This window comes from Triticum urartu, chromosome 1A, assembly GCF_056163025.1.
Source record: "Triticum urartu cultivar PI428250 chromosome 1A, HENAU_Tu73, whole genome shotgun sequence".
In the NCBI taxonomy this organism is placed as follows: Eukaryota; Viridiplantae; Streptophyta; class Magnoliopsida; order Poales; family Poaceae; genus Triticum; species Triticum urartu.
In genome coordinates this window covers 482487191-482500821 of record NC_141873.1, presented here as the reverse complement: position 1 = coordinate 482500821, position 13631 = coordinate 482487191, and the positions used below count along the sequence as shown (strand labels likewise).

General features: G+C 45.6%; 1 protein-coding gene across 1 annotated transcript; it reads left to right on the top strand.

Moving 5' to 3' along the window:
- Positions 1-9820: 9820 nt before the first annotated feature.
- LOC147991814 (putative E3 ubiquitin-protein ligase SINA-like 6) lies at positions 9821-12586 on the top strand. Its single transcript, XM_087538826.1, has 4 exons — positions 9821-9935; positions 11213-11223; positions 11741-12307; positions 12506-12586. The coding sequence occupies exons 1-4, from the start codon at positions 9821-9823 to the stop codon at positions 12584-12586; spliced, it is 774 nt and encodes a 257-aa protein (XP_087394952.1).
- The last annotated feature ends 1045 nt before the right edge of the window (positions 12587-13631 follow it).

The window sequence follows — 13631 nt, the reverse complement described above, 5'->3', positions numbered from 1 at the left end:
TTGTCTCCTACATCAATTGGCAATTGCTCTACTTGCGAGCCATTAGATTCATCAAACTTCACATCTACCGTCTCTTCAACCTTTCGGGTGAAATTGCTGTAGACACGGTAAGTGTGAGAGTTTGAGCCATAACCAAGTAGAAAACCTTCATGAGATTTAGGAGCAAACTTTGAACGATGATGCTTATCAAGAATGTAGCACTTTGAGCCGAATACTCGAAAGTATCCAACTTGGGGTTTGTTACCGGTGAGAAGCTCGTATGCCGTCTTGCCGAGTAGCTTGTGAAGATATAAGCGATTTGTTGCGTGACAAGCTGTCTCAACCGCTTCTGCCCAAAAGTGCTTTGGCGTCTTGTATTCATCAAGCATCGTTCTTGCCATTTCGATGAGCGTACGGTTCTTCCTCTCAACAACTCCATTTTGTTGAGGTGTGTACGTAGCCGAGAACTCATGTGAAATCCCTTCTTCGTCAAGAAAGGTGTCCACATTTGCGTTCTTGAACTCCGTTCCGTTGTCACTCCGAACCTTCTTGATCTTCACGTCAAACTGATTTTGGGCCTTCCTAGCGAAGTTTCTGAAGATCTTCTGGACCTGCGACTTGTCATTAAGAAATAACACCCACGTAAATCTTGAAAAATCATCAACTATAACTAGACCAAAAGAATTTCCACCGAGACTCTTGTAGGCGTTGGGACCAAAAAGATCCATATGAAGTAGCTCGAGTGGCCTTCTTATCGTCATGATGTTCTTCACGGGATGCCTTCCTCCAACCTGTTTACCTGCTTGACAAGCACTGCAAAGTCTATCCTTATCAAATATGACATCGTTAACTCCAAGGATATGATTTCCTTTAATAAGCTTGTCAAGGTTTCTCATGCCAACGTGACCTAGTCGTCTATGCCACAACCAACCTTTTGAGGATTTAGCAACAAAGCAAGTTTTAGGTTGTGCCTTTTTAGAGAAATCGACAAAAGATCACCTCTACGCATACCGGTAAAGACCATTTTATGATTGTCTTGACGAAATACTTGGCAATCTACCTCAGTAAATAGGACATTCAACCTGAAATCAGCAAGTCTAGATACTGAAAGTAAGTTGTAGCCGAGAGATTCAACGAGCATGACATTTTGAATGGAACTATCGTGTGAGATGGCCACCTTACCAAGGCCAACCACTTTACCCTTTGAATTATCACCAAAGGTGACATATTTTCGAGGGCCGTCATTTTCAGCAAGCTCACGAAACATCTCTTCATCTCCGGTCATATGATCAGTACATCCACTATCAAGAACCCATTCCTTTCCTCGTGATTCATATCCCCGAAGATTTGCCATAAGACCAAAATGTCTCATTGCATCATCAAGATCGAAGTCACTATCATCATCATCATCATAGTATCCATGTTCATCATGATCTTGTGACTCATCATTTCCTAGAGAGGGTAATTCATTAGATAAATGATCATCAAAGTGGTCACTTTTATGAATTCTTATAGCTTCGAATATGATATCACTAATGATTCCAACATCTCCTTTAGCATGCTTAAGATTGGTAAGTTCAAATAGACAATTACCAAAACTAGGATCACTAGAGTTCAAATTACTCAAGGCAATAGATTTATGGAGAATTTCATCCAAAGTTTTCAAGGAATGATCGGGAAATCCTTCCTCAAGAAATTTCCATATAGTATAGGCACAATTAAGAGTAGGCAAACTAGCAATCAAATTTTTGGGCAATCCTCTAATGATGAGCTCAATAGTTCTAAGATTGCGAATCATGTCAATATCTTCATCTAGGGTAGGATGCAAAGGATCAATATGAGGTGCACAAGGGCTAGCAATATACTTGTTCAAATGATATTGATTGAAAATTACAAGCATCTCATTTTTCCACTCATGAAAATACTCTCCATCAAGAATAGGCACTCTATGTCTAAGACTCCCTAAGGTAGACACATCCATCTTCCTCCAATGGTGATTAAACCAAGGCAATGGAGACCAAAGCTCTGATACCACTTGTAGGATCTAGAAGTAGATGTGTCTAGAGGGGGGTGATTAGACACTTAGTGCTAAAGTTGCAATTTTTAGGCCTTTTTGGTTTGAGTGGAGTTTTAGGCACAATTTCAACATACACAATACATATCAAGCAAGCATGCAAAGAGTATATGAGCAGCGGAATGTAAAGCATGCAACTTGCAAGAATGTAAGGAGAAGGGTTTGGAGAATTCAAACGCAATTGGAGACACGGATGTTTTTCCCGTGGTTCGGATAGGTGGTGCATCCTACATCCACGTTGATGGAGACTTCAACCCACGAAGGGTAACGGTTGCGCGAGTCCACGGAGGGCTCCACCCACGAAGGGTAATGGTTGCGCGAGTCCACGGAGGGCTCCACCCACGAAGGGTAATGGTTGCGCGAGTCCACGGAGGGCTCCACCCACGAAGGGTCCACGAAGAAGCAACCACCCACGAAGGGTCCACGAAGAAGCAACCACCCACGAAGGGTCCACGAAGAAGCAACCTTGTCTATCCCACCATGGCCATCGCCCACGAAGGACTTGCCTCACTAGCGGTAGATCTTCACGAAGTAGGCGATCTCCTTGCCCTTACAAACTCCTTGGTTCAACTCCACAATCTTGTCGGAGGCTCCCAAGTAACACCTAGCCAATCTAGGAGACACCACTCTCCAAGAAGTAACAAATGGTGTGTAGGTAATGAACTCCTTGCTCTTGTGCTTCAAATGATAGTCTCCCCAACACTCAACTCTCTCTCATAGGATTTGGATCTGGTGGAAAGAAGGTTTGAGTGGAAAGCAACTTGGGGAAAGCTAGAGATCAAGATTCATATGGTAGGAATGGAATATCTTGGCCTCAACACATGAGTAGGTAGTTCTCTCTCAGAAATAGGATGCTGGAAGTGTAGGCTTAGTCTGATGGCTCTCTCTACGAATGAAGAGGAGGTGGAGGGGTATATATAGCCTCCACACAAAATCCAACCGTTACACACAGTTTTCCAATCTCGGTGGGACCGAATCAACAAACTCGGTCGGACCGAAAAGGTAAACCTAGTGACCGTTAGAGATTTTCGGTGGGACTGACATGCAACTCGGTAGGACCGATATGGTTAGGGTTTGGGCATAACGTAATCTCGGTGAGACCGATTACACAAACTCGGTGAGACCGAGTTTGGTAATAAGCTAACCAGAGAGTTGGTCAGGTAAACTCGGTGGGACCGATTTGCTCTTTCGGTGAGACCGAAAAGTTACAAAAAGGAAACAAAGAGTTTACACTGCAATCTCGGTGGGACCGATTCGCTCTTTCGGTGAGACCGAAAAGTTATGAAAGGGAAACAGAGAGTTTGCAATCCCATCTCGGTGAGACCGAGATCCCTATCGGTAGAACCGAATTGCTAGGGTTTGGTAGTGGCTTATGACATGTGAAACTCGGTGGCGCCGGATAGAAAGAATCGGTATGGCCGAGTTTGGCTTAGGGTTTAGGTCTTTTGTGGAAGTGGGAAAGTAGCTGAGGATTTTGGAGCATATCATTAAGCACATGAAGCAAGAGGCTCATTAAGCAACACCTCATCCCTCCTTGATAGTATTGGCTTTTCCTATGGACTCAATGTGATCTTGGATCACTAAAATGTAAAATGAAGAGTCTTGAGCTTTAAGCTTTAGCCAATCCTTTGTCCTTAGCATATTGAAGGAGTTCCCACAACCTTTAGTCCATGCCACTCCATTGTTGAACTTATCTGAAACATACTAGATAGAAATGTTAGTCCAACAAGAGATATGTTGTCATCAATTATCAAAACCACCTAGGGAGCACTTGTGCTTTCACCGCCACATTGCAGCCGGCCACGGGAGGCAGGAGCATGAGGCACGACCGACGCTGGTTTGGGCGGCTAGAGAAAGAATACCAGAGGTTGAAGAAGCACTACAGCCGTTGGATGGACATCGTACGGTCACTGGAGCTAGAATCGTGCATATTGACTAAGTTGACAAAGCCCTCCGTCCCCGTCAACTTAGTAGGCCCACAATTCAGCCTACCACTATAATGGGTCCCAGCTAATAGGGGGAGTATTCATTTTTTGTGAGTAATAAGGAGGCACTTCCTTGCATGCGAAGATATAGCTGGTGGGCCCGAGCTGTCAGCGGCGGTAACGTTTTTTTTCGCGAAATACAGAGGCCCTTTCAATGGGTCCCTGATGTTAGGTGGAGGAATCATTATTTTGCGCGTAATAAGGAGGCATTTCCTTGCATGCGGCCATGGACCCAGCTGTCGGCCTCTCCACGTACAGTCCACTTCAGATGCATGTCGGTCGTTGACCACGTTGACCAGGCCACGCCGAGAGCACCAGGGCGGTGGACGACGACGAGGCCTAGGAAGGGAACGACACGGAGGCAGGGAAGACTCGGGCAGTTGTTTCCCACGCGGAGGGGAGTATGACTATACGAGGGTTTACTGGTTCGTCTACCGTCGCTGGAGAACAATAGCAGGTGTGGGTGAGTAGAGGGATGGCTAGGCCAGCGATGGGAGTACGGTGGGGCGGTGAGGCCTGCGCTGCAGCACAGCCGGCCCCGGGGAGGAGGGAGCAGGCAGTCCCGCCGACGCTTGTTTGAGCGGCTGGAGCAGGAAGAGCAAAGATTGAAGAAGCACGACGGCCGTTTGATGGACATCCAATAGTCACTGCTTGTGTGTCAACCTTTTTTTAGGAAAGCCTCAAATCTGTGGAAAACAGCATACAGCCCATCTGCCATTATTTCTAACAATTTACAGCCCATTTGCTAATTCTTAAGGGTTTTTTGGAGCCCATATTCTTTTTGTTAGCATTACAACCCATATTGTGGCCACGGTTAAAAAATTATACAAAATTTTTCATATTTCGGTGCGGTCCGAACTGTTTTTAATCCCGAAATTTCGACTCACATTCAAACTGATTTTAAAAATAAATGTATATCAATATAAAATCCAACAAATTCTCCACACATAAAAATTAATGTAATTTAAAATCTCGAAATGAAAAAAAGATATTTGAAACTAATTGCCAGTTTGATGTGTTTTAAAAATGTACAGCCCATTTCTCATTACTGATAGGCCATTTTCTCGGCCAGCCGAATGAAGCTCTCCTCATCTTGAAAGATTTGCAGCCCAACAGGCCTGACAAAGTGACTTACTTGGCAAATCACAAAAAAACTGGGCTGTGGCCATGGACCCAGCTGTCAGCCTCTCCACGTACAATACTCTTCCGATGGAAGTCGGTCGTTGACCACATTGACCATGCCGCACCGAGAGCACCAAGGTGGTGGATGACGGCGAGGCCTAGGAAGGGGACGACGCGGAGCCGGGGAAGACACGGCAGTGGATGCCCACGCGGAGAGGAGTACGAGGGTTCACTGGTTCGGCTGCGGCGTGAGGCTGCCGTCGCGGCAGAATAACAGGGGGTGTGGGTGAGTAGAGGGATACCCAGAGCCAGCGGTGGGAGTAGTAGGGGCGGTGAGGCCTCCACGGCATCACAGCCGGCCATGAGAGGCAGGAGCACGCGGCACGACGGGGGCTGCTTTGGGCGGCTGGAGCAAGAAGACCAGAGGTTGAAGAAGCACTATGGTCGTTGCATGGACATCGTACAGTCACTGGAGCTAGAATCGTTCATATTGACTAAGTTGACAAAGCCCTCCATCCTCGTCAACTTAGTAGGCCCACAAGTCAGCCACCCACTATGGTGGTTCCAGCAGCGCTGGGGGAAGAAGATGAGAGATTGAAGAAGAATGCCGGCCGTTGGATGTAAATCCAACGCCTTCTTAGGCTTCGACCTACTAGCCCACATGTCAGCCAGTTCATTTGTTTTTTAGTCCATTTGGTGGGCTGGGTGAAACAATGATGTAGCATCTATGCAGCCCGTTAAATTCCCATTTGCATTTTTCTCAAAATATGTGGACTTGTTGGGCTGGGTGAAAATATCATGTTGGGCTAGACGGAGAAATGTTATAAAAACATAAACACATGATTGCACGTCAGTAAAATCTTTGCAAGCTTATGTATGCAATCACTAGGAGTTAACTTGCCAAGTTATATATAAACAATTATTATTATTTATTGTAAGAACTTTCAACTTACGAAATAAAATATCATTTTAATTTGATGATTTAATAGTACGTGGGGTATTATTATTTTTTAGGCTAGACATGGGACAGTTGAGTTGGTTCTAGGGGAAAGTACTAGGAGAAAACTCAGTTTACATCGAAAAAGAAAGTGGGAGAAAATTCAGAGACCTGCTGGGTCCACCTGAAGAGGGGAATATGTTGGGAGTAAGGAGATTCAAAGCACGATAGCCGAGTGAATTAGTTTTTTTACGGACAAGTGAACTAGTTTACATACATAAGCAAATAGCCACTAAAAAGCAATCAGGTTAATGGGTTCTTAAAAGAAATATTTCAGACAAAACAGATAATTATGACACATAGGCTAATGCATGAAACACTTAGATGATAAAGGTGCTTATAAACAGATAAAGTACAACATCTAGACCTTCCTGGCACGCTTGATCATGATGTTGCGGCTGTCCGTGTACTCGTCGGTTACGGGAACCAGACATGCCCTCATGTCCAAGATCTTCCTGTACATGTCGTAGCATGCGTATGCGTCCTTGGCCACGTAGGTTATGTAGGCTAGATTTAGAGGTATCTCCCACGTGTTCAGGTCGTCTTCTTTCATGTTGGCGTATCAGGGGTCGATGATGGTCTCAGCGAGGTCAACCACGGAGTCCTTCTCCTGCCCGTTGCTGATGATCTTGTATTGCTTTTGAATGTCGACAAGCTTGTTGCACCAGATGGCCGAATCGTCGTGTTCTTCCCTCTCTCCACCGTAGCGAAGGTGCAGTCGGCGCTGCCGATGAAACGGGCGAATGCTCCAGAACCTGGTGCAGCCATAGGACTGAGGTGAGGCAGAGCTTCACCGAGTCCGTATCGTTGGTGTACATCACATTCAACTTGGTGCAGCCATAGGACTGAATGGCGAACTCAAAGGGGAACTCCTTGCTGAAGTCCATATCCAGCAGGCTCACCCCTCGGATCACCATTGGAGTCTCTTCGAGTGAACGAGTGTGTAGGCGGCAGCAGCAGTTCGTTTTTCAGCTCTTGGGGAACTGGATTCAATAGTAAGCTGAGTGTGTACAGGCGACAACAGTTACTACCCCTCCCTCGTCTGCTGCACGCCCGGCAGAAGATGCACCCTCGGCCACACGTCGGTTCACGAGCGGGTCTGTATTGGTACTGTAATAACAAGAGTTAGTGGTCACTTTACTTAAATTTAATTATCTTTAATAGAAAATTATACTTAAAACAAGCAATGTATTCGCTCGTTCTACCAGTGCCACAGGATCAACATGCACAACAATTAGAATTATTATTCTCAGGACGCACACGATCAACACATTTGTCGCAGTTACACAAAGATAATACTACCAAGTTTGAATTGTTTGTTATGGTTGTTGTCCTCTGCATCATCATGTCGTGTTTCCCAGCTTGCAAGATTCAGAACCAACAAATAAGATCCAAATAATAAGTACAACAAAGATGCCTACACATCTCATTGATTCCCAGCTTGCAAGATTCAGAACCAACAAATAAGATCCAAATAATAAGTACAACAAAGATGCCTACACATCTCATTGATTCCCAGCTTGCAAGATTCAGAACCAACAAATAAGATTCAAATAATAAGTACAACAAAGATGCCTACACATCTCACTAATTCCCAGCTTGCAAGATTCAGAACCAACCCATTAGAGCCTTTTGATAAAGTGAATATCGGGATTAAATCCATCTTGGCTAGCCATGTCATACAATCGAAAAACTTGGCGAATGCTCTTGACCGTCACAACATGTGTAGTTGAGTATTCCTGTTTGCACAGCATGTTTGCACAACACAAACAAGGAGACAGGAGAGCATGATTTCGCTTTAATAGCGGCCTCCTTGAACTCAACCTCCGGCTCTACTTGGATGAGGTCTGCCTGGAGTTCCATGATTCAATTGATGCGCCTTTTTCTGCAGTTCACCTGAAATGAAGCAAAGATTGCATCATTCATATAGCAAGAAGTACTTGCTCTTGTGAGCTGGCAGGTTCTTCTTTAGTAGTTGCACTAAAATTGAGGAACATTAAGGTTGGTTGTCCGGCTCATGTAAGGTGCAACTATAATTTTCTTATCCTTTAGTGCAGTTCCACTAAAATAAAGTGCCATTGTGGTGTCAGTGACGGCTCCATCTTGCAAAGTCTAATAAAATGTTGCACGAGATTACCAGCAGAACTTGACGAAGATTTTGGAAACTCCAATCACCATTTTGTGCAGTTCCACCAAAATTGAGAGATGTTGCCCACGTGACATTCTAGTTGAACTGCACAAGACACTCATTCCAAAAAAAGTGTTTTGTGCAGTTCACCAAAAGGTCACAATAGCAACAAGGTGAAATGGATATCCCTATCTGCACAAAAAGATAGAAAGTAAACAGTTGCTGGTCAATAAGAATATACGAAACATATACAAAATGAAAAGAAGCATCTTAATTATGTTCATGGAAATCACGCAAGGATAGTAGAAATTTTAAAACGTCAGCAATGCTTCATGTTACTAGAAGCATTACGATCAACAATCAGATTCTTCAAATATGGGATTACTTTAATGGTGGCATTGCTTGTTTACCAGACACAGTAAATCAACAGCAGCTAAAGAGTTGGTTTAAGGGCATGGGACCATGGGGACACCAGGACACTCAGCAGCGTAAAGGAGCAACTTACTTATCATACTGGGGAAAACAGCAGGAGTGCCATTTGTAACACAATTTAATTGCATCTTATCACTAGAGGCATTAGATTAACAATAACACTAGTTTGACATGTCCCTAAGGTAACAGTGTGATTGCTTCATTTTACATGCGCCCTTACATTAACAACAGCAAAAGGTTGGTATAAGGACATGCGACAGTGGACGCATCAGCACAACGTACCTACAAGGAGGCATAAAGTGGTGATGCCGAGTTTGTTCATGCTATGTGAGGGCAGCAAATCTAATCCTGGAGACCTTTTACTATGTGAGGGTAACAAATCTAATCCTGGAGACCTTTTACTATGTGAGGGCAGCAAATCTAATCCTGAGACCATTTACTATGTGAGGGCAGCAAATCTAATCCTGAGACCTTTTACTATGTGAGGGTAGCAAATCTAATCCTGGAGACCTTTTACTATGCGATGGCAGCAAATCTAATCTTGGACATACTCTGTTGACTTGTCCATCAACCGCCACTTTCTATCATTTTTTCAACCAATGGTAGATCTATTCCTTATCCAGTTTGTACTGCATTTTCCCATTATTTCCCTTTTCAACCAAGAGACCGGTTGGGTATCCGGTCTCTACTACTTTCACCATATTATTTCCTCTTTGAATCAAGTCCTAGATTCATGCTACGACTTTCCCCCCTTTCTTCGTTGTTTGAACAAAGCCCTAGATTCGAATGCATGAAGTAGCTTTACCTCTAATAATACTAAAAAATTAGGTGGGTTTGGAAGAGCTGATGGGAGTAGAAAAAGATGCACATGCAGACACGTGGGGAGCTGGGGCAGTAGAGCAAGGCCACTTTCGAAGAACTTATACCTGAGGGTCGCCGGGATGTTGGCGGTGGCAGGTCGGATCTGCGGACAATACGGCAGGGAGGAAGAAGGGTCGGAGGACCTCCCGAGCCGATGCTGTGTCGGAGAGAATGGCATGGGCAGAGGATCAGGCCCCTCCGGCAGCTGTGGGTTTCCTCCCTCGGCATCGATGACCGCGTGAATGACGCATGCGGTCGCCGGCACCGTCTGGAAATGCTGCGCGGTGCAGGGCCGCAGGCAGGCGCCTTGGATGATTTGGCACAGCCGACTGCCGCTCGCGTCCATCGCCTCCATAGGTGCTTGTGGCTTCTGGTCACTTGGTCTTGGATTGGAGTGAGCAGTGTTGCGCAGAGACTTGGGAGTAGATGGATTGGAGTGGTGGGGCTATACTAGCAAGTAGTTGTACGTACTAGTACAATAATGGGCTCACATAGCAATTTTGTCTCATGCCAGAGCCAAGCTATATGCGTGCTCCATGTTCGCAACTGCAACGTTCGGTTTGCGCTTGGCTCTTCGCCTCTTCGAGAAGACGAACAATGATGTTACTACTACTGCTTCTATAGTGTCGAATCCACTACTGCATGTCCGTCCACCGCGAGCGGGACGGATAGCTTGTTGTAGAAGTACTACTAAGCAAAAGCCTGTCCTCGTTTGCGAGAAACCGTGCGCATGGGTGAGGGAGAAGGTGTGTAGTAAAATCAAGCTTTTCCTCGTTGTACGAGTTGACGCGACACATCATAGCACTGGCCCCACATGCTTGCCTCTAAACTTGGCTGAAAGACCCGTAGTGTACAATATATTTGCTGCAACCTCTAACATTTACCCACCACAAATTAAAATATATGTGGCCGTATGCATCGTTCTGATGCAGAGGCCGGGGAGTCCCCCCTTTTCGAAAAAAAAATTAAAATATATATTCCTGCCTTGACCAGATGAGCGTGCAAACTACAATCACCAGGGTGTCAGGTAGGGCCAGAAGACTATTTTATTTTTAAAAAAAACTTCGAGACCGCCACATAGCATGGAGCCGACCCCAACGATTTTAAGCTTACAGGCATTGTACACACTATCCTAGACTACTCTACACATGAAACTGCCACACGAGCATCCGGACTGCGCTTGGCTCTTCGCCTCTTTGGGAAGTCGAACAATGATGGAGTACTACTGCACTGGAGGAGTACTACAGTACGCTTCTGGCCATCTGACATCGATTGAACTGCTGCATGTCCACCGCGTGCGGGAGGGAGAGCGTGTAACGAAAGCTTCTCCTAGTCTTGCCAGCCACCATGATCATGGGTGAGGGAGGTACGCTCGTGCCTTTGCGTGTATGACAGGTGGGCCCGACAGGTGTGTGGCCAACCTGTCATACAACCAAAGGCAGGTGCAGTTAAGTCCGTGAGGCAGAGGATAATCAAACTTCTCGTTGATGTACGAGTTGACGCGACACATCAAAGCACTGCACTCGATATATTTCGATAATTTGCGTTTACCGATGCATTAATTACAACGCATGCATGCATGTCGTGACTCTCCTTTTGATACTCCCTCTGGTCCTTTTTACTCTGCGTATTAGGTTTGTCTAAAGTCAATATCATCCAACTTTGACCAAATTTATACAAAAAATTATTAACATTCACATAACAACATATTTATTATTAGATCCATCTCGAAATATATTTTCATATTATATTTATTAGATGTTATAGATGTTAATATTTTTAATATAAATTTGGTCAAACTTAGCAAACTTTGATTTCAGACAAAGCTAATGTGCGGAGTAAAAAGGACCGGAGGGAGTACTTGCATGTGTTGATTTAATGCACCTTGAAGTAGTATAAAATATGTGACGGTAAAGCTTTGTAATACCCCGGCCCAAGTCGAGAGATGGTTGTGCACGAGGAGGGCGAGATCATGCAGACCGAACAGGACCCGACGATGGAGCTCTCTAAGGTCTCGATGGACCTCACCGTGCTCCACTGCCCCTTGTGCCTCCGCCCCTTGACGCCTCCAGTGTATGAGGTTCGAATACACCTCGTCCGTTTGGCTGATTGAGCAAGGTGCAGGTTTCTTGATTGATGTGTTGTTCGATTGATTTCTGCAGTGCAAGGGAGGGCACCTGGCCTGCGCGGACTGTCGCGTCGAGCGCCCCGGGAACCAGCGACAGTGCCAGAAGTGCGAGCGCGGCGGTGGCTACGACGTGCGTAACACGGCGGTGGACTCCGTCCTTTCATTGGTGAGAGTGGAGTGCCCGCACGAAGGCTATGGGCTCTACGTCACTTACCACAAGCTCGCCGATCACCAGAGCGTGTGTCCGCTCGCGCCCTGCAAATGCCCCATGCCCGTCTGCGGCTACGAAGGCCCGCCACCGGCGCTCTACCACCACATCAGCACAGCGCATCCCATGCCCGTGCACAGGATCCAGTACAGCAAGGTGCTCCAGCTGCAAGTGCCACTGTCGGAGCCACGACTCTTGCTGTGCACGGAGGAGGACCGCCGCGCGTTTTTCTTGGTCGGCGGCATGCTCGACATCGGCGCGCCTATCGCCGTGTCGGTCGTCTGCATCAGAGCGGGGGCGTCCCTACTGCCGCACTACATGGCCAAGCTGTGGGCGAACGGCCCGCCGAGGGAGCCCAAAGTCACGACCGACGCCGTCCTGGTGGAAATGGAGGTGACAAGCAGCAAGGATCCCGGCGACGTTGACGTGCAGGAGCTGACCTTCTTGACAGTTCCGCCCAAGCTGTTGGCCGGGGCTAAGCTTGTGTCCCTCCACATTCAGATTGACAAGCTCACGTCCTAAATGTTTCTACAGTGCCTTCTGTTTATCTTAGTAATATGCTAATATGGGGATTACCTTGGTCTACTTTAGCTTAATAAATGGTGGGTTTTGGTGGCGATGCAGCAATTACTTCGACATCAGATCAGTAATTTCCAACGGTCGAACGGATAAGAAGTACTAGTTATCATCAAAATGGATAAAAGGAGATGTATGTAGACGTATTTTAGTTCTAGATACGTCCCTTTTTGTCCATTTTGATGACAAGCACACCCTCCGTTCCACAATACATGCCTTCCATTTGTCAAAATATTGATGTATCTAGACATGTTTTAGTATATAGGTACATCCATGATAGAGCCAATCGGATGGTTGAGAACACTACAATTCGTAGCTACAGATGCGTGTGTGACTCCCAGATGCAGAGGCCGGGGGTCATCATCCTCCTTTTCGAGAAAAAACAGACGCGTGTGTGAGAGGACGAGTGCGTGCGTGCACCTCTTCTCTTCCTGTATAACGTACTACTAAACTCAGAGTACAAGTTTTTGTGGGTGGCACGATGGTGCGTGCGAGAAGTCCCGAGAGATAGTTTAATGCATCTGAAAAAAACACTAGCCTAGAGCTCGCCACACGGCTATTCCTGTCGAACGCCCCATTAACCGTAAGATATGTATATGATGGTGCCAGTTATTGCACGTACACAGCAGTACTCCCTCCTTTCCGGTTTATAGGGCTTAATTCAAAAATCTCACCAACCAAGATGGTGAGTGGTGGAATAATTTTTGTAGTTTGCAAAAGCACCTAATTAATGCTCTTGTTTTTCTCAAAAAATTATGTTTATCAATGCATTAATTGCAATGCATGCATGCATAAAGTACATGCATTGGTCAATTTTCTCTTAATACTTGCATGCAATGATTTAATGCACCTTGGAATCTGAACATGTGTTGGGGAACAACCAAATTGAGCCTTATAAAATGGAAAAACTAAAATTTGAATTGCAAATTACTCCACGCTATATTGAATTGCAAACCTGTTCACACCGATCACAACCTAAACGGTTTCCCACTTAGGAGCGTATTAGTACCACGCTATATTGAATTGCAAACCTATTCACACCGTTCACAACCTAAATGGTTTCCCACTTAGGAGCGTATTAGTACCACGCTACTCCCTCCGTCTGGGTTTATTAGGCATAAAGACAATTTCTCTTAGACCA